The sequence below is a fragment of the Meleagris gallopavo genome, chromosome 26 (genome assembly GCF_000146605.3).
Source record: "Meleagris gallopavo isolate NT-WF06-2002-E0010 breed Aviagen turkey brand Nicholas breeding stock chromosome 26, Turkey_5.1, whole genome shotgun sequence".
Classification (NCBI taxonomy): Eukaryota; Metazoa; Chordata; class Aves; order Galliformes; family Phasianidae; genus Meleagris; species Meleagris gallopavo.
Window position 1 is genome coordinate 3,826,549 of NC_015036.2, and position 21,528 is coordinate 3,848,076.

At 48.4% G+C, this 21,528-nt stretch overlaps 1 protein-coding gene across 2 annotated transcripts in view; it reads right to left on the reverse strand.

Moving 5' to 3' along the window:
* The window catches only part of ARHGEF12 (Rho guanine nucleotide exchange factor 12), a 63,282-nt gene extending 41,768 nt beyond the window's left edge, over positions 1–21,514 (reverse strand). For both annotated transcript variants that reach the window (XM_010723659.3, XM_010723658.3), the window contains exon 1: positions 21,244–21,514. In XM_010723659.3, the coding sequence (XP_010721961.1) occupies positions 21,244–21,275 (32 nt within the window). In that variant the 5' untranslated portion in view covers positions 21,276–21,514. The remainder of the gene's footprint in view (positions 1–21,243) is intronic.
* Between the last annotated feature and the right edge of the window lie 14 nt (positions 21,515–21,528).

Consider the following 21,528-nt stretch of genomic DNA (forward strand, 5'->3'; position numbering starts at 1 on the left):
AGGCCGCGGGCCTGGAAAGATGAAGGCCGGGTAGGCCGCGGGGCCTGGCAGGCTACAGGCCTGGGTAGGCCGCAGGAGTGTTCACGCTCACATTAAATCCGAAAGCAGCACCGAACCTGCCTCACCGTGTCACTTCACTCAGCACCACGTGAAATAAATGTCAGGGTGCGGCCCGCGGCTGGAGTATCAGCCCCACAAAGTGCTGGCACGTTTGGGTTCCACGATCAAACCCTGCAGACATTTTGTCTGATAGCTGATGAACATCAGCACATTTTTTAACTAGTCGCTCTACTCTCTCCTCCCAAATACCAGGAACAATTAAAAGCCAAGGCACATTCTGTTTCTAAAATACTGGGTCAAATAATTTCAAGCAACTCAAATGCATCAAATTACTCGAAGTATGCCCTGTTAGTCACACTGCGTTGGTGAAACCTATTTACCAGAAAGCCGAGTGAGAAATATGTACCAAGAACGAGAAACACTGCATTACAACTCACATGTGGATGCACAACTCGGTGCTGGAGCCATGCCTACATGCCTCCTTCCAGAAAAAGATAGTTTGAAAATCTTTGTGTCCAAACACACCCGAGCGAGGAAAGCTCCCCAGCTCCAGCAGCACAAAGCATTCCATTCCAGCCCTGGAGGTTGAAAATATATCTGACCATAAATAGCACAGTACCATGTTGGGGTTGCTGGTCTTTTTTTTTTTTTCCCGTTTCTTCCATTTTGAAATATTACAAGATTTCAATGAATTGCTATCTCCAGAAGCAAAGAAAAAAATATTTAGATTCAGAGAAGTTCTATGCACTTTACTGCTCACATCCCTGAAATTTTGAGGCCTGTGAGTGTTTCACAGTGGAATTATAAATTACTACAACTTGTGCAGAGATGAGTAAGAAATATTGTGAAACCCACACAAAAGAGAACAGCCAAAAACTGCTTGCATGACGGAACTCATCTTTAATTAGGAGATGAACAGTCGCAACAGAAGCTTCTTCATTGCTTTATTAGTTTCATTTAAAATAAGGCACTGCTCGTCACAGACAAACCTTCTCACAGAATCTCAGATTTGGGAAAAAGCAGCAAAATCACCCAACTACCCCGAGCCCAACAGAGATGAGAAACAATTACAAGTTCATTCGTATTTTCCACACTGTTAGAAAGAGAACAACCAGAAGTTAACTTACAGTCTTATCCCCCTCCCCAGAGTAAAAGCCCCAAACCACAGCTATTGAAAAATTCCACCACTCTACTTCAGAAGGTTTCACCCAGTAATTAGTCAATGAGAGACCTTCTGCCAGCACCACCTCCACAGGTTTTGGTGACACAAGCAGCTGCTTTGCTGCCTGCACTCCTGAGGGGAAGCTGGCTTTTCCTTTCCTTTTGCTTACACATACCCACATGGATCCCATAACTACTCCCAAGTGACAAATAAATTGCCTGACAGCCTCACACCTTTATTCGTAGCACACCCAGCTCCCCTCGGCACCCATCATGCTGCATTTCTTGTACCCTGGTTGGACTTGCACTGATAGAAGCCAGAAAAATGCTACATTTTCTGTGAAAATCTAATAGGGCTAAGGAAGTGCCTTGAAATTACAGTAAACGTGGATGTTTGAAATGCCATTTTGCAAGTATTTTCCAGAACTACATCTTTAAAGAAGTGAGATACAAATAGTCTGTGCATCTCCCCAGTTTGCAGCTAGGCACAGCCACCAGGGCACTCGTTTGCTGGGCTTAAAAGCCCTGAGAAAGGTATTACAGAAGAGTGCTGACACGACTTGAACAAAAGCAGTATCAATGTGACCTTAATATAGAGCTAAAGGCGGTCTTCTGCCTCAACAAAATAGGGGTAGATGTGTTCTGTATGGGACAGCAGATGAGTAAAATGAACTGATGAGACAGCAAATGACAGCTGGGTTGAGAGACACAGATGCAGCAAGTGGGCTACTATTAGCAACCAAGAAAAAACACAGGCAGAAGCCTTGCAGCTCACCATTCTGCCCGCAGACTGCAGCTGCAAGCACACAGCCCTCTGCAGACAGCGCTGATCCAACATGGAGTCCACTGGTCCCAGCACTGACCCACTTAAAGAGCAGCATCATCTCTTCCCCAGAGCACAGCACACAAGCTCAGAAAACCACCCAGATTTTTCCCTTCAAATAAAACCCCAAGTGCAGACTGATGACAACAGCCTGCAGCACAAGGTGTGGATGGAGAAGCAGCCAGATGAAGGAGGGCACCAAATGGCGCGGATTCCTGGGACCAACACGCAGATCCCAAGAGCTTGCAGCAAGTGCACCAGGAGGCGAAACTGAGCTGGACAATAAAAGTTTCCATGTTATTTTGTAGGAGTCCAAGGCAGCAACCACAGCTGACGCAATGACTCATGGAAGAACTGTTTGTGGCATTATTAGCTTTAGATTACTAACAGCTTGCAAGCAGAGCTAGTTGCTGCTTTCTGAGCAAAAACACGGGGAATTTAGGACTGGTATTTGTTGAGGGGACTCACACTGTTCCCCATCCTTTAAATTTTGTCAGCGACTTCAGTGCTAGACTGGTCCTAACAAAGCATCAGCACACACCTCCAGCCTACCAACGGCCCAGCAAAGTCCCTTTGCATAACTGGAGTGCACCCTTCATTTTTGCTTTTAGGTCAGAAAACAGAGTAGGCAATGCAAGCTACCATCATACCTCTGGATGGATCAGTGTAAGGATCAATGCAAAGCACCAGCCCCACGGCAACCTGAAGTGCTGAGTCAAGCACTTAACCAGGATGAGTTCAATTCAGTAAAATCAAGGAGAGAAAAAAAAAAAAATAAAAAATAGATGCCTTTTCTCAAGCCTGGAAAGCCAGAGGGCTCTGATGGCATGAGAAGTTAGCAGTGTAAGAGGATGGTGAAAAGCATTCCATCATTGCTAATGAAAGCAATAGTGAGAGGAGTCCTCTGTGAGCTTTAAAATATATACATATACAAATGTGTGCAGCAGTATTGGACAGAAAAACAGTTACACAGCAGCACATAGACTTCATAAAGCTTCATTCAGCAGATAACCAACTGTATCTTTGAAGCAAGAATGAAAAGACAGCAAATTAAAAAAAAAGTGAAAAAAAAACAATGCAAAAAGAACTCTTTGTAAAATGTCCTATAAAAACATGAAGATTTGCCTCCATATAAGGAGCATGCAGGTAGTCATGGCCATCTAATAGGAAAACTGTTCTCTCTTGGAATTGCCGCTTTGCAGCAAGATCTATTCCACTTTGAAAAGAGCTTCCAACAGTGGCTGTTAAACACATAAATTAAATACAAAACAAGAAAACAGAGAGGGCAAGCAGCAAACTTGGAACATACTATAGCCAATTGCAGCTCCATCCTTAGCATCCCTTCCCTGTCAGATTTCAGATGGAAAGGCTTCCATTTCTCTGCAAACAGTAACATTTGGAAGGGGTTGAAGAAAAGCATCTCTAGAAAGTTTCATCCACAGTTCAGTCATTCAGCCCCAGCCCAAGCAAGTGCCTCAGCTATTTTCCATGACACAAGCACTTGGGTTTTTCCAAGAGCTGATGTCAGGGCTTTCTGTGGAGAAAGAGCTGCATTTACAGGGCAGGCAAGGAAGGAGGGCTTCCCCAGCAGCCATTCTCAATGTGGCCTTTGTGCTGCTCTGCTGCTGCAGCCAGGACCCTGCAAGAACTCTCAGTCCCCTCAGAAACTCTACAAAGGGGAGGGGACAGAGCCATTTTCAGCAGCCAGCACTGTTCTTCCACTCCTGACCAACTTCCAAGGCTTGGAAACATCAGCTTTCCATCTCCAGGCCTGGAGCTGCTGCCTTCCAACACAAGGACACTGATTGTTGAGTGCCTGCAACTGAGCAGGAGCAGACAGACCAACCAGAAGCAGGGAGGGGGCATAAATAACACAAGTGGCTCCAGCATCTCCAGTGCCACTTTCAGGTTCAGCCCAAACAGAAGATTCAAGCAGCAGGGATGCAGTTTAGCCATAAAACATAGTTCAGAATAGGGATAAAAACTCTTCAGAAGGTGATGAAGAACAGAGGTTGCCACATCACAGATGATTTCCTACTTGTTTCCCAACCTGATTGATTTCAAGTCCAAATTCAGTCAGTTTTCACCTCTGGGAAAGAAAAATTCATGTATTTGAAATGGAAAAAAAAAAAGAATACTACAAGTACTAAAGCATATGTAGACTTTTTCTACATATTTTCTAAGAAAAGACCTTCAGAAAATGTTATAAGAAAAATATAAGCAAAGACCCGGTGCTCTGCCAAGAAGAAATGCCCACGATTTGTTCATTTGCTGCAAGGTCTCATTGCATTACACACGTTAGCAGAAAGGTCAAGCCTTGTGATTCCAAGAGTTCTGACCCACTTTTCTTATGTAATTATTTTTCAGTAGGCTATAGGCAAATACTGAGAGCTCAAGTTTGCCTGAGGGAGGAAAGGGAGCTGAGATCAGCGAGGCACCGCAACACAGAGGAGTTCCAATAGCCTCTCCCCCCCCATTTTTGTATCATCTCAACAGTGTGAGCTCTTCGAGGGAAGAAAACACAGCAGAGCATGTTCTGATTTTTGCAGGTTTACCTTTCCTGAAAATCACCTGGAAATCCCTCTGCCCACAGCCTGCTCTGCTGCAGAGGAATGCAATAAAGCAGCACGGGTTCTTGCACAGACAGGGTGTGGCACTCAGCATCAACCTGCCTCCGTAAACTGGAGCTAATTATGGGGAAATGCAATGTTTGCTCTGCCTGCCAGGAACTGCAGTTCAGAGCTGGAAGCAGCGCTGCTCCCCGCCTCCCTCCGAGCCCTCCTCCTACACGGAGTCTGGAGCAGCTCCCTGGGCAGAGGCACGCAGAAATCAAAGAGAGAGACAAAGGAACACGGGCGCTGCCTCAGACCATTTTATTTTCCTAAACCAAGCGTGGAAACCCAACGCTACGGAGCGCCTTGGGACTTCCAACGCACACAGAGGGCTCAGAGATCACTCCCAGCCTGCCCAGCCCTAATGCGTTTCATTAGGCACGCAGCCCAGATCCCTATTAATGCCATACCCAGCTCGTGGTTGGTAGGAACCAGCAGCAAGGCCGGTGTGGAAGCACTTCTGAAAACCAGCAAAAGACAGCAATGAGAAAAGGAGGAGAAAAAGAAAAAAAAACCAACGCAGCGCATGCAATACAACTGGAAATGTAGCTTTCAAAATACTGTAACACTGACTTCAACGATCCAGCTTGAAGTTTTGCAAATCTATGTGCAAGGTTCAGAGCCACATTTGAATATTTGGCCCAGAGTTTGCATTTCTGGGGAGTGAGTGAGCACAGTGCCTGGCACAGGAACACAGCACCTCTGGAAGAACAACTGGCTCCCAGGTTCTGGACACCAGGAAGGAACAGCTCTGTTTTCCAGCTGCTGCACAAGGAAGCATTAGGACACCCTAACTCCTGCTAAAACAGACCTGCAATAAACAGCAGAAACATTAACAGCAGTGCATGGATCTGCAACACCTTCACTGATGGATTTATGTATTTAAAAGGAATGATCACATGAGTTTGTCTGACCTACTGTACAATTCAGTAATGTCATCGTGTTACTCCTACAGTATAAAAGGTCAGGATGGATAACAGCTCCAAAAACAGCACCATGACGTGACTCAAATTTACCTTTGATTCTCCTGTCAGCTCCTTTTAAAGGATAATGGGCATTTACTGCCTGGAAATATAACGCCAACATCTCAAGCCCCAAACCTGCCAGCTCATCAGAACCAGGAATCTATCAGCTCCATGCTAAGCAGACACTCAACCAAAAAGCATTTGCAGCCTTTGCTTCTCCCACCCAGTCATTGAACCTTTGGCCAAACTACACCCATTCCACATGGGATGTACAGGCAATGACCTTTGCAAAGCTTCTAAGTATTTGCCAGCTGCAATAAACTAATTTACAGCTAATACGTCTTCACCTGCCCAAAGGCAAAGTGTTCCCAGTGGCCCAATATACAGCAAGAAAAAATTGGATATACACGCTGCATTAAACGAAAGCCATAGCACAGAAATCATTACCACATTGTTGCTGAACCTGAATGGTGTATGCTAGTTCTCAGTCCCTCACAGCTTCTAATGGAGCTAATTCTCCAGATGAAGTTTTACTAACGTAGATGTAAACGCTGTGGGTAACAAAATGAGAGTGACATCAGGAGCCCAAACCGCCCGAGACTAAATTAAAAACATGCAACTGATTGAACATTTTGCTTTGCCTGCTCCAGCACTGTTCTCTTTTGTATAGCTCCTGTTTTAAAGCACCCATGGAAAATTTGACTGTATATCAAGAAGTTTGTCACAACTCACAAAGACAAAACATGGGATGTAAACTGAACTATAAGGAAATCGGCTATGCTACTGACCAAAAGTGAGGCTAATCTCACTTATTTACATCACTGAGAAAAAAGGGGAGACTTCTATGAGATGCAAACCCACTTTGTGCTCCTCCCCTGAAGCACAGGTCTCACCTACAGAGCACACAGCACACAGCTACTCCGTGCTCAGGGCAGCAGAAGTGATGGCATTCACAGTGACACCCATAGCACGCTGTGCCCTGGGGTGCTGCATCCTGCCCTGCATTACAGCGTGAGCCCACAGCTGCAAAGGGCTGGAGCAGCAGGCAGCAGCACTGACACCACCAAGCCCTGCTTCTTCAGCTAGAAAATGGAAGGGAAAAAAAAACAACGGTGAAGCCACTGCGTTTGTAAAATGGCTTAAGATCCTGAGAGCAACGAATGAGTCAAACGCACGGCTATTAACAGGCCTCCGAGCGCGCGTGTTAGTCTTTGCCTCCTGGTTCTGTTAAAATAGAAGAACAGAAGAAAGCCCTGATTTAGGAAACCCACCGGTCGTCACGAGGCGATGGCAGCAGAACTCCTCGGGACGTGGCAGAGCAGAGCTCACTGAGCTACTGGCGTCCTGCTATCAGCTCTGCTCCCTCCCCACCCCACGACAAAGCCGGGAGCCTCCTCCCTCCCCATGGCACAGAACCACCAGCACCCACTGCCACCGGTGCCAGCAAGCTGCCCTCCGTGCATGGAGCTGAGCTGCCTGGGGCACTTCTCACCATAAAAATGTCTGTCTGTAGATTTACGTACATACATACACACACACCACCCACAACAAAAACCCCCAGCAGTGATAACAAACCCCAACCCTTTCACATCGCATCTTCAAACCCCTGCCTTCACGGAAACTATTGCTAATGGGGAGGAGGCTCCCAATGCTCTGTTGCTGTATTAACAGCCTCTGTTTTGCACCAGAGCACTGCTCAGAGCAGCATTATGACTGTTCCCTACCAATGTTGTTTGCTTCATTAAAAAAACAAAAAAACAAACAAACAAAAAAAACCACAATTAAACCCAAAATAGGAAAGGAGCAGCAAAAATCATTTTCAGCACAAAAAGAAATATCTCAAAGATGGTTTCCTCAACGCCAACGTGTCATATCAACATGCATAAAATGTCAGCTCATCAAAACCATATTCATTCACTGAAAGCCAGAAGGTTCTGCTCAGATGCAGAGGGCTGGGGGGTATTCCAGCACTGGGATCCAAGAGGAGGGGTGACAGCACCCCAGAGCTTGCTCCCTTGCTGCCAAACCTTTGTTCCTGAGCTGAGACACCAAGGCACAGATTCTCATCACATCGTATTTAATTGGCCATTTTTACACTGAAAATATAAAAGAGGAACTGAGGTTCACATAGCAGCTATAAATAGAATGAAAACAAAAAGCCCCACGAGAGAAAAACCCAAACCTTTCCTTCCCTTCTTCTTCCAACACATTTAAAGAAAAATTCTTCCTCTCTCCTCTGCATTCAAGGAACTATTCCCTCGTCTTTCAGCACATTCATGTGAAAAGGAACAAAGACTCCACGTTACCTGGTTCACCAGCCAGGCTCAGAGCACAGGGAGATCCCAAAGGCCCACGTCCAGGGGGAGCACGCTGCCACCCAGCCTTCCCCACACATCTCTCCTCCTGCAAGCTCTCCGATTCCTTCCATGCTCACATATCCTCCAGCAGCATTGCTCAATTGCTCCGCCGCTGGGATGGAATAAACCCCTCCTCCTCCAGCAGCATCCACCCTTACAGAGCTGTGTGCAATGAGGATAGACGGTCTGTATACATGCTACACATACCCACTGATGTATATTTACATATGCCTTTATGTGCATGTAGATGTATCTTTGTGTGCATATATACACATCCATGGGTGAGAATGGAAGCACGCCTGCTGCCAGCCCAGGAAAGGAGCCCGGAGGTCAGAGCAAGGGGCAGCAGGCTGGCTGAGCCCTGGGCAAAAGGAGTGCAGGGGGAAGGGGCTGTTTTCTTTTTCTGCCCCAATAAGCTAATGAAGTTTGTGAGCGCTGCTAGCGGGATAGAAATTTCTTCACGCTACGCTGTCCGTTTGTGTTTGATTCATGTAAATCTTCCCAAGGTTGCAGCCGTGCCCCGGGCAGCACAGTGCTCACATGTGACATTCCGGGGGTACCCTCTGCCACAAAACCATTTGTCTCGTTTTCTTTTCCATCCAATCTTTGGTGGTTTCAATTGCTATTTCCCAATGCAACTCAACCCCCTTCCCTTATCACTATTATAAGCATCAATCCGCAGTAAATCACTGTATTAACAGCAATCCTTCAGATCTTGTGAACCAAAACGTCCCTCCTGTGCTGCCCCACGCAATGCGAGCCGGTACCAAATATAACCTCAAAGCCACAGCTGCACCACGGCTGCAATCACGCAGCAGACAGGAAGCCAAAGACAGCAACTGCTGCCCCTATCTGCTCCCTGCTTCTACTCATGCACTCATTTCCCTGCCTGAGCCTGCTTGCCAGATCTGCACGGAGAGTATTTGGATACACAGCAGGGCTGGGCTGTGCCTTCACCTCAGAGGGGACGTTTTCAGTCCCTTGAAGCATCAGAACTCCCTCTCTGGCATTGACACATGGAAATATCATTTATTTCCCATTGGCACTTGAGCTCCTACTCGCTCCCAATAAGGATGGGCACGTTAACACTGATTCTAACACAGGATTATAACCCAGTAGGATGACTGCAGGCTAAGGCTTCACTGCTGGCTGCAGTGTCTGGCTTATAATTTTAGACTATTAATTTTGATTGATGTTTTATCTGCAGATTTTGGGGAAAAGCAACACAATGCATTCCTTTCAAGTAAAACCCAACGCAGCTGCCAGGAAATGGTGTAAAAACAAGAAAGGCTCAGGAATGGAAGCTTCTATCTCGCTTCCTACTCTGATTTCCCAGATTTCCTTCCCTCCATACTCTCTCAGCCACAGGACATAAGAAGAAAACAATCTGGAAAAAAAAATAAATAGATCTTAGACCAAAAAAGCAAGCAGGTTTTTAGAAGAGACAGCAAGGCTGTGGCTAGGGCTGGAAACATGGGTCCCTGCTCTTTGTTTACCTGAATTTCTACAGTCCCAGATGGCAGAGGAAAGAGAAAACAGAGAATGGCAATGGTACCTCCCACACCATTAAAAAAAAACAACAGCCAAACACCTCCTAAGAACACAGGAAAGAACAGCAGATGCTCACTTAGCCCATGTAATAAAACATTAAGACACTGAAGTTATTTCAGTGCTTCCACAGCATGATGCCTTTGCATTCCAGGTTTAACGTTCCAGGATTTTCCTATTTCTGTTCCCCCGTTCTTTGTCAAATAACCCCAACTTCAGTCCCTGTTCCTTCGCTCACACTCTGTTGATTAAGGAACACATTTCCTCTTGCCCACATACAAGCCACACACCCGCAAACAAAATAAGCAAAGCTCTTCTTGTTGTTAACTAACAGCATTAGCAGCTCTCAGCTGGTTAGGATGGGATACGGTAAATATTTATGCACAATTCACAGACCTTTACCCCAATAAGGATCCAGACATGGGAAAAGATCAGCTTCCCAGAGCTCCATCCAGCGGAAGCAAAGCGGTCCCCAGAGGATGGATGGATGGACAGACGGATGGAGCCCACAGCCCTGTGACAAACTGCCACCAGGAGCAGCTCACAGCCGTGCTGAGCAGCTGAAAGAACCTCTCTGCACATCACTTGTGGTCTCAGGGGCTAAAGGCGTGCAGCAGCAGCAGGCTTTCTGCACCCTGAGCCCATTATGGGCTCAGGATGTTGGTTTCTTGTGTCTTTTTACATAAAGCAACAAAAGCCATCCCTTCCCACCTTAAACAAACAGGAACTTGCAAATGACTATTCAGTATGGGTTGTCTTTTTTTTTTATTTTGAGAGAGTAAACGTGAAAGGATAGACACGCAAGAAATCTCACATGTTTCAGCAGCACACTGCAGTAATACAGAGCCCACCAGATCACCTGCGCCGTCTGCGTGCATCTGAGAAACAGCTGTGTGCTCCCCAGCACAAAAATAGCACGCAGCTCTCCAGAATGCAGACAGCTCCCGAGAAGCTGCTGTGTCACAGGAGCTGCACTGGAGCACGCAAAGCACCTCTGCCCTTCAACCCCCCACCTCCCAAAGCTCCATGGGCTGCAGCTTACAGCCGACGCATCTCTCTGGTTTCTTCTGGCCCTGCTCTGTTCCCCCATTATTGCCCTATTGGACTGGCTGGAAGAACAAAGAAGTTAATTCTGCATTTCTGCAGCACAGGATATAGCAAAACGGGCAGTGGAAGTCAGACATACAGAAGCTCCCCCCAGGAATTTCTGCTACGCAGAGCAATTTCAGGAGAGCTTACAGCAGGTAAAGCAATAACTCCACAAAGCAACCGCTTCCCAGATGCAACCTTAGGAACATGCCTTCAATTACCGTAACTTAGTTTGAAAAATAGGAAACTGAGGTAGAGAAACAGGAAATTGTTTCTGCAGCAAGAGAGCAGGCCAACAATCACTGAAGGACAAGCACAGCCCGGGTTGTTTGAGCAGCCATTCCATCAGAAATCCGTACAGGGCAGAAAACAAGCCACGGATGCTTAGCACATATGATGCAACTCAAAGCTGGCAATGGGCAATAAAGCCAAAAGATCTGCAAGCTTTCAGGATTCAGAGTAGTTTGGCACAATTGCCTGAAAGCTTTTCGCGGCCTGGCCACAGGATGGGAAGCCCCAGCAGAAGCCCTTATGTTCTTGGTTCTAGCTTTGGGACTCTCAGCATGGAGCCCAGGGCACCCACAGGACACCAGGCAAAACCCAAGCTCAGAACTGATCCAAAGCAAACACGGTTCACAGGCAGCTGTCAAGTCTGCCAAATCTGTGAGGAAAATCAACACAACACACACACACGCAAAAAAGACCTATCTGCAAAAGCAAAAAGCAAAATACACCTCATGAGCACGAGCCCCAATTCCCTCCATCTCTCATTGTCTGCGCTGACTTCTGGCGTAGGAAAATGGGCTATATGGAGCTTCATTTAAAGGTCACACTGTTTCCTTCCTTGATCTTTTACCATGAGCAATTTTAGAAGCCACTCGACATCTTAGAACAGCGTATATAAACAATTCCTGCTTATCCTGCCACTGAAGTGCATTTAACCAATTCCCATCAGCCTGCAATGGTGGCTGAAAAACAGCTCCAAAATGCACAAGTTATGCCAGTCACCAAATCCCAACGTGAAGCAGTGCCAAAGCAGCACACCAACCTACAGAGAGAGACAAGAGGTTATTCTACAGCTCACATTTTGCTAAGAGAGAGAAACAAGAGCAGGGACACCCATTTTCTGAGTCTGGGTCTGCTCCATTCACAGTGAGTGCTATGATCCCATGAGAGCAAAACCCAATCCAAGAGCACAGCAGCCCATAGCACCAAGCCATGGTGTGACCTAAAGCAGGAAGATTTCAGCAATAAATACTTTGAGGCCTAATAAACTGCATATCAAGAACCAGGAAGAAAAAAAAAAGCTTGACTCATTCTTTCCAAAGGTTTCTGCAGTTTCGTTTCACAGCAATGCAGCTCTCATCGCTCTCTGGCTTTACACTGCGACACAACCCCAAAATTAAAGGATACAAACAGTGTCAAAGTGTCAGTCTCACACAACAGCATTTAGCACTATGGTGTTCACGTCAGCAGCCCTGTGCTCCCCATGTCTGACAGCAGGAAACAACCGAACGCACAGCATCAGTACCTGCATGCACAGCCCCAGGCTCTGAAAACGCACAGATCCATTTCTCCAGTGCCCTGGAATCTATTTCACTCCCATTGCTTCAGCACCACAAGGGAAACACAACCACTGATGTTCAGAGCTCGTGCTATTTCCAGACACTGTCTGTGAGCTTTGGCTCATTTTGCCTGAGCTCCCCCAGAACTCATTTTATTTCAGAGCCCGTCCTATTGACAATTCCCCTTCTGCCCTCCAGGCAGCACATAATGAACAGTGTTTTCCAGGACTATTCGCAGGGCTCACCCTGCCCCAAGCGTGCCATGCAGGGGGCCAGGAAGAAAACGAAGGGCTTGGACATTGGAACCACGAGAGCACATGTGCCTCTTGCTTTGAAATCCCAGAGCAGGGCTGCTCGTGCAGCATCACTGCTATGGACACCTCCCCCCAGAGGTGAGGCTCACAGTGTAACCGGATCATTTCTCCATCTCCATCCCAAACTGGGCACTGCTGCAGCTCTGCAGGAGCTCTCAGCTCCGCAGGGACAACAGGCAAGTTGATTCCAACACAATAACTGCAGTCACTTCTCAGATAACATTTGTTCAAATATATATTATATAAGAGAATCATTTCCATTTAAGCAAGCTTACCTACAGGAGCATCATGCTTGTTCCTCTTATCAGCTCCATCTGAAGGCCGCCCATGCTTGCAGATAGCACAACTCCCTCCGTGTTGCATCAAAGCATGCTCCACATACCCTCCTCCCCAGCCCCGTCGCACCCCACAAGCTGGGCATGCCCCCTGCTTCTGCAGCCACTTCCTGTGCCAAGAGCATCCATGCTATGGGAGGGAGCAGGTGAGGGAAGCTGCAGCCCAGTGCTCAGATTGAAAAACATAAAGCTGGGGGAAAGGAGCAGGTTCTGCAGGCTGTCCCAGGGCCAGAACTGCAGCACAGCTGTGTGTGAGCAGCCCAGGGCAGTGGGAATCCCCTGCATCACGCTGCACCAAGCCCAGAGCAGCAACAACTCCCTGACTGCACGCTGCTGGGAGAAGTGTCTTCCTGGCATGAACCAGCTGGGTTATTGCAGGCAGAATGCAGGCACAGACCCAGCTCCAGAGTGGGAGTCAAAAGCACTGCAGAACAGGTGCAGGCACCAAAACCCACAGCTAACGTCTCACGGACGAGTGCAAAACCTGATAATAAGCCCACTAAGAGGAAAAGGGAGAGGTCAAGGTTTGCTATGCAATACATACAGCTGAAGTTGCACTGGTTAACATCCAAAGTAAACAAAATTCCAGAGTTTCAAGCGAGCACCAACATTCCTCCATCTTCCCACTGGATGAACAGAAAAGCACGAAGAGCATGCCTGCTCTTTTTTGGGGGGGTTGTTTTTTGGATGTGTTATGGTTGGTTGATTTCCACAGCACGAGTGAGCCGAACACTGCAGAAAAAGAGCTTCGGAGAGTGTAAAACTTGGGGCTATCCAGCACTCTGCAAAGGGCTGCTGCTGAGGGGGGGGGGTTACTGCAGCAGGGATCTGCCTTGGGATGGGCACAGAGCAAAGTGCCCCTTCCTGCAGCACCCAAAGGTGCTTCCCTTTGCTGCTGCAGGTTCTGCATCTCGCAGGGAAAGCTGCTGCTGGTGCTAGCAGCACCTGCAAACTGCACCGCATCCTTCTAACGCACACCGATAGAAACAAAGCTGATCCCACAACAACTGCAGACTGCTCTTCCCGCTGTGTCCCCGCACCACCTCCATCAGCCGGAACGACGGAGTGCTGCTTTGCTCAGATCTGATCTGCACCCACACCAACCACTTCCGCAGCCGAAACCTCAGGGACTGCGCAGGGCAAACCACAGCCTATTGCTGTGTGTCAGCAGGCAGCAGCAGCACACTGCCAGCCCCGAGATCTCCAAGCTGTCTAAGAACTCTTCTCCTCGTCACACCGCTGCAGTGTCAGTTCGCATCACACAAATTCATTCCTCTTCTTCCTATCACGGTTCCCCCGTGACTTTTTTCATCAGGCTGGATGGCTGGACGCCCCGTGGCAGCACGGGAAACACCCTTTTCAATCTGAAACAACCCAAGAACGGCAACTTACTGCTGGCTGAAGTCATCATCTAATTTCGGACACCGCACAATAATGTCTCAGAGGGCGGAAAAAGCTGCCCTATCTGCAGGGATCAGAGCCACACCTCCTGCTCCAAAGGCCCCAGCAAAAGGTCCGGAGCTCCTACCGCTGCTGCTACCCCAACCAGAGCAGCTTCGGAAGGCCCTGAGCACCCACAGCCCCTCCAGGATCACAGAGGTCCTCCCGCCACCAACCTGCGGTCAGCACGGCTGTGCTCCTGGCTCTGGTTGGCAGTTCTCTCCTTCCATCAGCAGCTCTTGGCCCTGTGCTGTTGATGTGTGCCTCCAGAAGGCAGTGGCAGGCAGGAAACCTCTCTCATATCCGGCAGCTGCCACCAGCTCTCCCGTTTCTATCCCTCTCACTCATTTCCTATTGACTTTCTCATGTCTTGCATTGCAGCTTTTTCCTATTTCCTTTTCTCCTTGCTCATTATAGCTCCCCTCCTTCCATTCTCTAACCCTCCTCCCTTTCCCAGCAGCTTTGATCTCACTCCTCCCCCCTACCAGGATGTCCCCAGAGCCCTCAGTGCCCCCATGCCATGCAGTGCTGTGAGCAGACTGCATGCTGCCAGCACGCTGCCCCAGCAGCCACCAACGGGGCAGAAAGCCTTCCAGCAGCCATCAGATATTCAGGCAGGCTTGCAGGTTGAAGCTTGCACGTTTATGGGAGTGGTGGACTCGATCCTCTGCCTCTCTTGGATCAGCCTAGTGCATTATTGCAGAGATGGGTCTTGTCCTACAGACTGGGAAATGTTTGTTTCCAGCTCTCCTCCAGGATCCCAGCACCTCGCCCTGCACAGGCTGCTGCTCCTTGCAGCAATAACTGCCTGTTGTAGCACAAACACAGTCTACAAATAAACTCAAAATCAGCTTCTCATAAACAGGATTAGCTGTGCTGCTGCTCACGGTTTCCAGGAGGAATGGGACTTGGACAACAAGTTGGGTTTCCACCAATATTGCTGAAGACTTCTGGGGCAAACTTCAGGAGCAGCAGACAGACACCAACCCAAGTCCTGCCCTGAAAGCCACGTTTCCTCTGCCAGCTGCAAACAACCAAGAGCTCCCATACCTTGGGATTCTCTCTTAGGATCAACGTTAACACCGCAGCTTGGTTAGAATCACCAAAATCGGCCCTTTGGGTCGGGTCACACAGCTTTTCCTATCTTTTTCTAGCTCTGATCATAAAAGGGTTGTTTTACTCAAGGCCTGAAATGAACCCAGGAGCAGCTCGGGGCCAGGACACGCTGTGCTGTAAGGGATGGACACGGCAAACCTCCAGGAGGACGCTGCAGCATCCAAGTAACAAATATGACAATGATTCAGATAGATTACAACCGAATTATTTCAAATACAGGAACTCACACGCTGTGCCTGAGGGTCTTTTCCATCTCACATGTTCAACCCCATTCATTAACTTTGCCAGTGCAAATTTAACCAAGCACCTTCACCGACTGACATCACCGAGCCGAGTTTCAGCGTTGTCAAAACAAAGCTTAAAATAGCTCTGCAGATCAGTTTTAAGCATTTGCCAACCAATGTAAACAGCATCACTTCTTACTCCACAGTCTTGTGGATGGGCACAGGGAGGGTTCTTGCCTGCTGCTCTGCAACAGACAGAATACTGAGAATGCTCCCAAAAAGGATGCAGGGAACTAACAATGCAATGTCCAGGAGACTATTTGTGAACGTCAGAGTCTGCACATTGTTTTGTTTATGCTATTTATAATTATGCTTACATTTAAACATGAAATAAGGACGCTGCTTTTTCCTGCCCTTTTAACGTATTTATTTTAATTAAAGAAGCGAACCTTGTTTCTTCCTGCCTTTCTCTAGAAGCGCTGTTCCTATTTTTTACTTCTGGGTATCCTGTTGTGTGTTTTACCCCTTATAAGTTCCTCATCAGACACCGCAGGTTTCTCATCCCTTTTCATTTCATTAAGAACTTCGCTGCTCCCTCCCTCTCAGCCCAGGCACTCTCCATATCCCAGCTCCTGACCCTTCATTTAATCAAGCTGAGACACGAACCAACATTTCCATTCTTTAAACCTAGTAATTATCCAGAACAGGGCTGCAAAATGGGACACAATGCAGTATCACCTCTCTTTGCAAGAGAAAGATCTGCCTTTCTCCAAGGAGATAAAACACCAGGAGTGGATCAGAGTGCTCAGACAGAGCGATGTTTGGGAACCTCAGCATCTCAGGTCACCCAGCCTAAAAGTTCAACTGGGACACGGCAGTCACTCTCTTGCTAACAATTTTCAGAGGGAGGACAGAGGCGTTAAGTGAGAAACCTGCGGGCTAGAGACCTGAAAGCAAAAGCCTGAGCCTGCCTTTCAAGCAGCACGGCCAGCAGGCATCCCAGTGACCAGAAGGACCACCTAGAGGTTTGAGCAGACAGTGCAGACTCCAGACCAAAGCAAACATCACTTCAGGGCAGGCTGAAGGCTGAGAGCTGGAAGAGCAAATGGCCAAAAACCCCTGGTGCTGCTGCAGAGCTCAGTGCTGATTCTGCCCACCAGGCAGCATCCATGTCAAGTGCTTACAACAATAAATTCCCTCCCTGCCACGACCCGAAAAGATCTCGGGACACAGCTAAGAAGCATTTAAAACAACTGGTACAGGTGAGCAGTGCTCTGCACTACCTTCAGGCAGGCTGCCTGTACTCAGATCCTGACCCACTGCTTTGCAATATGATAGGAAATAGTCTGGGGAGCAAATAGGAGGATGGTGCTCAGCGCTGCCAGGACCAGCAGCTCTGGAGCAGTTCTGTTGCTGAGTGCATCCATTGGGCCCCAAGTGCTGTGGATCTGAACAAGATTTCCAATAGGCTGACACCAAAGCAGCCTACATCCAGTGCTGCTCCTGATTTACAGTACCAAACGCTGTAGCAGAAGTTGTGTGCACACAGGGAGAGTTATACAATGGGGCTACCACGAAATGCTGCTCCTGCCTCCACCCAAATCATCACGACGCCCACAGCTCTATTCAAAACTAGAAAATCAAGCTCACCTCAACTCCTGTCTCTAGTAAAAAGCCTCATAAATTATGCAGCACCAAGTGGGAGCATTTGCTTCTCTCCCAGCCAATAGCAAACCTCAGGCAGCTCCAGTGGAAACAAAACAGAGTTTGTTAAGTTTTCTAAGTAAATGTGCAGTCATAACACTGAGCTACCCAGTAACAACTCAGCAGCAGCGCAGCTCCCTTTCCAGTTCCTCCTATCCCAGCGACCAAAAGGAGCCCTTCCCCCACCATGGAATCACAGGAGTCCCGATGACACCGGGGTCTTACAAACAGCCACAGACAGGGAAAGTGCATCTCAGTAGATAAGAAACAATTAGGACCTATTTTAGTACCAAGCGAGGAGCAAATCAGCAATTAAAAGCCTCCCAGGGGTAATTATGTGTAAATTCTACCTCTCCTGTTTTTCAACCATAGCAAACAAAACTACAAGGCTGTAAGAAATAAAACCCATTTGAAGGCAACTGCATGAGAAGGGCCCTCAGTGCCCCACAAGATGCTCCAAGAGCATCTTTCCTTCAGAGAGCTTCAGCAGCAGGGGCGAGTCGTGCAGCCCAGCAATTGCTTCACTCTGCAGCACGTTTGGAATGGTTACAGGAAGGAAAAAAAAAATACAGCAACTACGAGACAAATATATATATACACATAAAAATGGCATACAAATGTTTCTTCGGTGTCATAACAGGATACAGCAGCAGCGGGCTGATCATCCTTCAGCAGCCAACCAGAGCCTGCAAATGGCTGAGCTCCATCCCAGCTCAGCACGCCCTTGCAAAGCACACAGCCCTTATCTCTCCCCGCCATGCCTGGCTGGCTGCGGCTGCAATGCCCCAAGGCAGCAGAGTGGGGCAGCCCCACCACGGCACACAGCCCTCCTCCAGCCCTGGCAGCCCAATGCTGTACCCACTGCGGGGTCCTCAGAGTGCAGTCCGACCCCATCTGCAACCCCAGCACCAGAAATGCAGCCTAGGTAATGAGACAGGAGCTTGGGGCTGGACTGACGTGGAAACCTGAGGGCTAAGAGCATAGCAAATCCCTCCTATATCCAGTGTAGAAGAGCAGGTGCTCTGTCAACCCCTGACCTACCTGAGAGTCCTGCTGTACGTCCCCTCAATGGCCCTCTTTTCCCTCATCAACTTAAAGAGCTCAAGTGCTCGTGCCCACCCCAAGACTTACTGGCTTTAGAGAAATGCCACCCTCTGAACAAACACAGCAGATATTAAATTAAGAGGGTGTAAGTGTTTGTAAACACGAAGCGTCAGGGCAGTGAGGCTGCAGATGAACTGTGAGATATGGCCTGCTGGTTTATGAAAAGCAGCAGCTGAGAAAGTCAAAGAACATCCTGAGAGAAGGGGAAGTGAATGTCAGGGCTCAGAGCCCTGCATTGCTCACACCACCACCATCCTGGGCCACTTTCTGCTCATGCACTCATTTCTAACCTCTAGCACTACTTTACAAGATCACCTTTCTCCAGCAGCAGAGGAGCTGATCAGGAATGGCCTCTATCAGATGCTTCTCCATTGGCTTTGCTGAGCCTCGTGATGCTCTCAGAAGCCTCAGCATCTGTGGGCTCTGTGCTTAACACCTGGGATTCCACCCAGTGCCCAACCACTCGCTGTCCTCCGACCTTAAGATGCTGCAGGAAGAAGAGGTAAGAAAAATCCACTGCTTTGGGTAACAGAGCCCCACCTGGGGGTACAGCACAGCCATGATCAACACCAGCTGAGTTCAATACCCAGAGAAAACAATTTCAGCAGTCTTAGATACTGAGATCCACTGGGAAAAAGAAGAAAACACCATGAGGCAAAAAAGAAACCACGTTGATGAGAATACCATTTATCACACCACCTACAGAGCGGCACTAAGAAATGGCCATTTCTGCTTTCCTTCTGATTTATGCATCCTTTACTGCCATACATCACACCACCTCCAAGGAGACACAAAACACACCAAGGATGGGACAAATGCAACCTGGACGATGGGAGTGCCAAAACCACGTAACCCACACAACGTGGTGTGAACGCCATCTCAAATCAAAGGGATGCACAAGGAAGCACTTGCTGTCTTAAGCAGCTGTATCAATCTAAAAGCCAAGCACGTAAAGCTCACGTGGAGAAAAAAAGCAGGCCTGCACTGCCCTGTTATGTTCAGAACACCTTTGGCACAGATGCAAGCTGAGTTTTGTTGTTATGTTCTTAAGGCAGTTCCCAACCTGGCTGCACCAAGGAAGGTCACTGATAAATAAAGGGAGAATTAAAGGCATCACATGACTTGTGTGGCTCTAATGACACCAGAAGCTCCGGGTTTATTTATATTGCACCTGCTTTACATTCCACACTTGAGAGCCAGACATAAAGAGGCAATACAGATGTTGGGCATAAGAGGAAGGAAGCTTCCACCGACACAACAGTGACTGAAAAATGCCTCCACGCAGACCCTGCACCACGCTGTAGGTAACACAGAACAGGCAAGCAGAGGCACAGGCACCACATCCAGCTCTGGAAGCTGCACCGGGGAATGAATGGACAACAGAGCTGAGCCCCCCACCACAGCTGGGGGCTTCCTGGGGTTGGGGGCTGCCAGCACTGCATGCTGGGGCTGTAGAGGCAGCTCCTCACCTGGCAATAAAGGTCCTCTGAGCCCCCCCACGGAGCACCAAACACAAACATCCACAGCACATGACTGAACGCAAAAGGAAATGGAGACTTGATTTTTTTTTTTTTTTCCCCTTCTGGTCTGTGCTCCGTTTTGAATTCGGCTGTTTCAATCCAATAATGGAAAGTATTTTGTTGTGACCAACAAGCAAGTTCAGCTCCCCATCCTCACGCACCGCTCGGCTGCTCTGGCTCTGAGAATCCCAGTGCTCCTCTCGGTGCCCTGCAATCTGCCTTACACACCTGGTAGCACCCTGCAGCTCAGGAACACATACTGCCAATATTCACATACATACGCTGCAACAAAAATAAAAGCCTCAGTGGGTTTTTTTTTTTCCAGCTGATCTCCCAGGACAAAACCCATCAGAAGAGATAGACGTGAAGCTTGGATGTGGCTCCCAGCTCACCACAGCTCCCCGTGGCACCCACAGCCCCATCCCTCCAGTGCTGGGGAGGCCACGCAGTGCCCAGGAGGTGCTCAGGAACTCAGGCCTTCATCTCACACATGTTCACACCAACCACAAAAAAAGAAACACAGTGAAAAGGAAACTCTGCTTGCAAGTATTGAAAAATACAAGTTGTTGCAGCTCCCTGACGTAAACACTCCCATCACTCTGTCTCAAAAGCACAACTTGGGTTCCCCACTGCATTTAAGCTGCTTTCCTCAAAATAGAAAATGCATTTTTCCACCTGCTCCATAGAGGACCATGGAATGCAGGAGGGGACCCAGGGCTGGGCAGTGCAGCCTCACCTGGGCTGACCCCGGCTGCAGCAGGGATGGCTGCACATCCAGCACCCAGCGCTGGTTGCTGCGATGCCATGAGATGCTGAGCGAGGAGCTGGAATCACAGAATCACAAGGTTGGAAAAGACCTCCAAGATCACCCAGTCCAACCATCCACCCATCACAATAATTCTCACTAAACCACGTCCCTCAACACAACATCCAAACGTTCCTTGAACGCCTCCAGGGTCGGTGACTCCACCACCTCCCTGTGCAGCCCATTGCAGTGCCTGACCGCTCTTTTGGAGCAGTAATATTTCCTAACGTCCAGCCTAAATCTCCCCTGGTGCAGCTTGAAGCCATTCCCTCTGGTCCTATCACCAGTTACACGAGAGAAGAGGCCGACCATCAGCTCACTACAACCTCCCTTCAGGTAGTTACAGAGAGCAGTAAGGTCTCCCCTAAGCCTCCTCTTCTCCAGCCTGAAGCAGCAGGACACGAAGCACGTCCCAAAGCAATCCCTGCAAACCGGCATCCAATCCCACTTTCCTGTCACCCGTTTCAGAGCCCGAACCGGGAGAGATTCCTGGGTACTGACCTGTCCGTGGTTGCGGGCTGTGTGCCACTCATTGGAGCCTCTGCCCAGAGCTCGTGCTATCCAATTTACATGGTACGATCACGGCGGGGCTGTCGGTGCGGTTCGGCTCCCCGCCGCAACCCCGCTGCGGGGGGAGGCATGCACTGAGAGAAGCAGTTCAGAAAGAACAACAACAACAACAAAAAAAAAAGGAAAAAAGAAAAAAGAAAAAAGAAAAAAGTAAAAGAATCCCAAACTCTTCGCGCACTCAGTATCCAACCCGCGGAAGTAAGCGGAGAAGGAAAA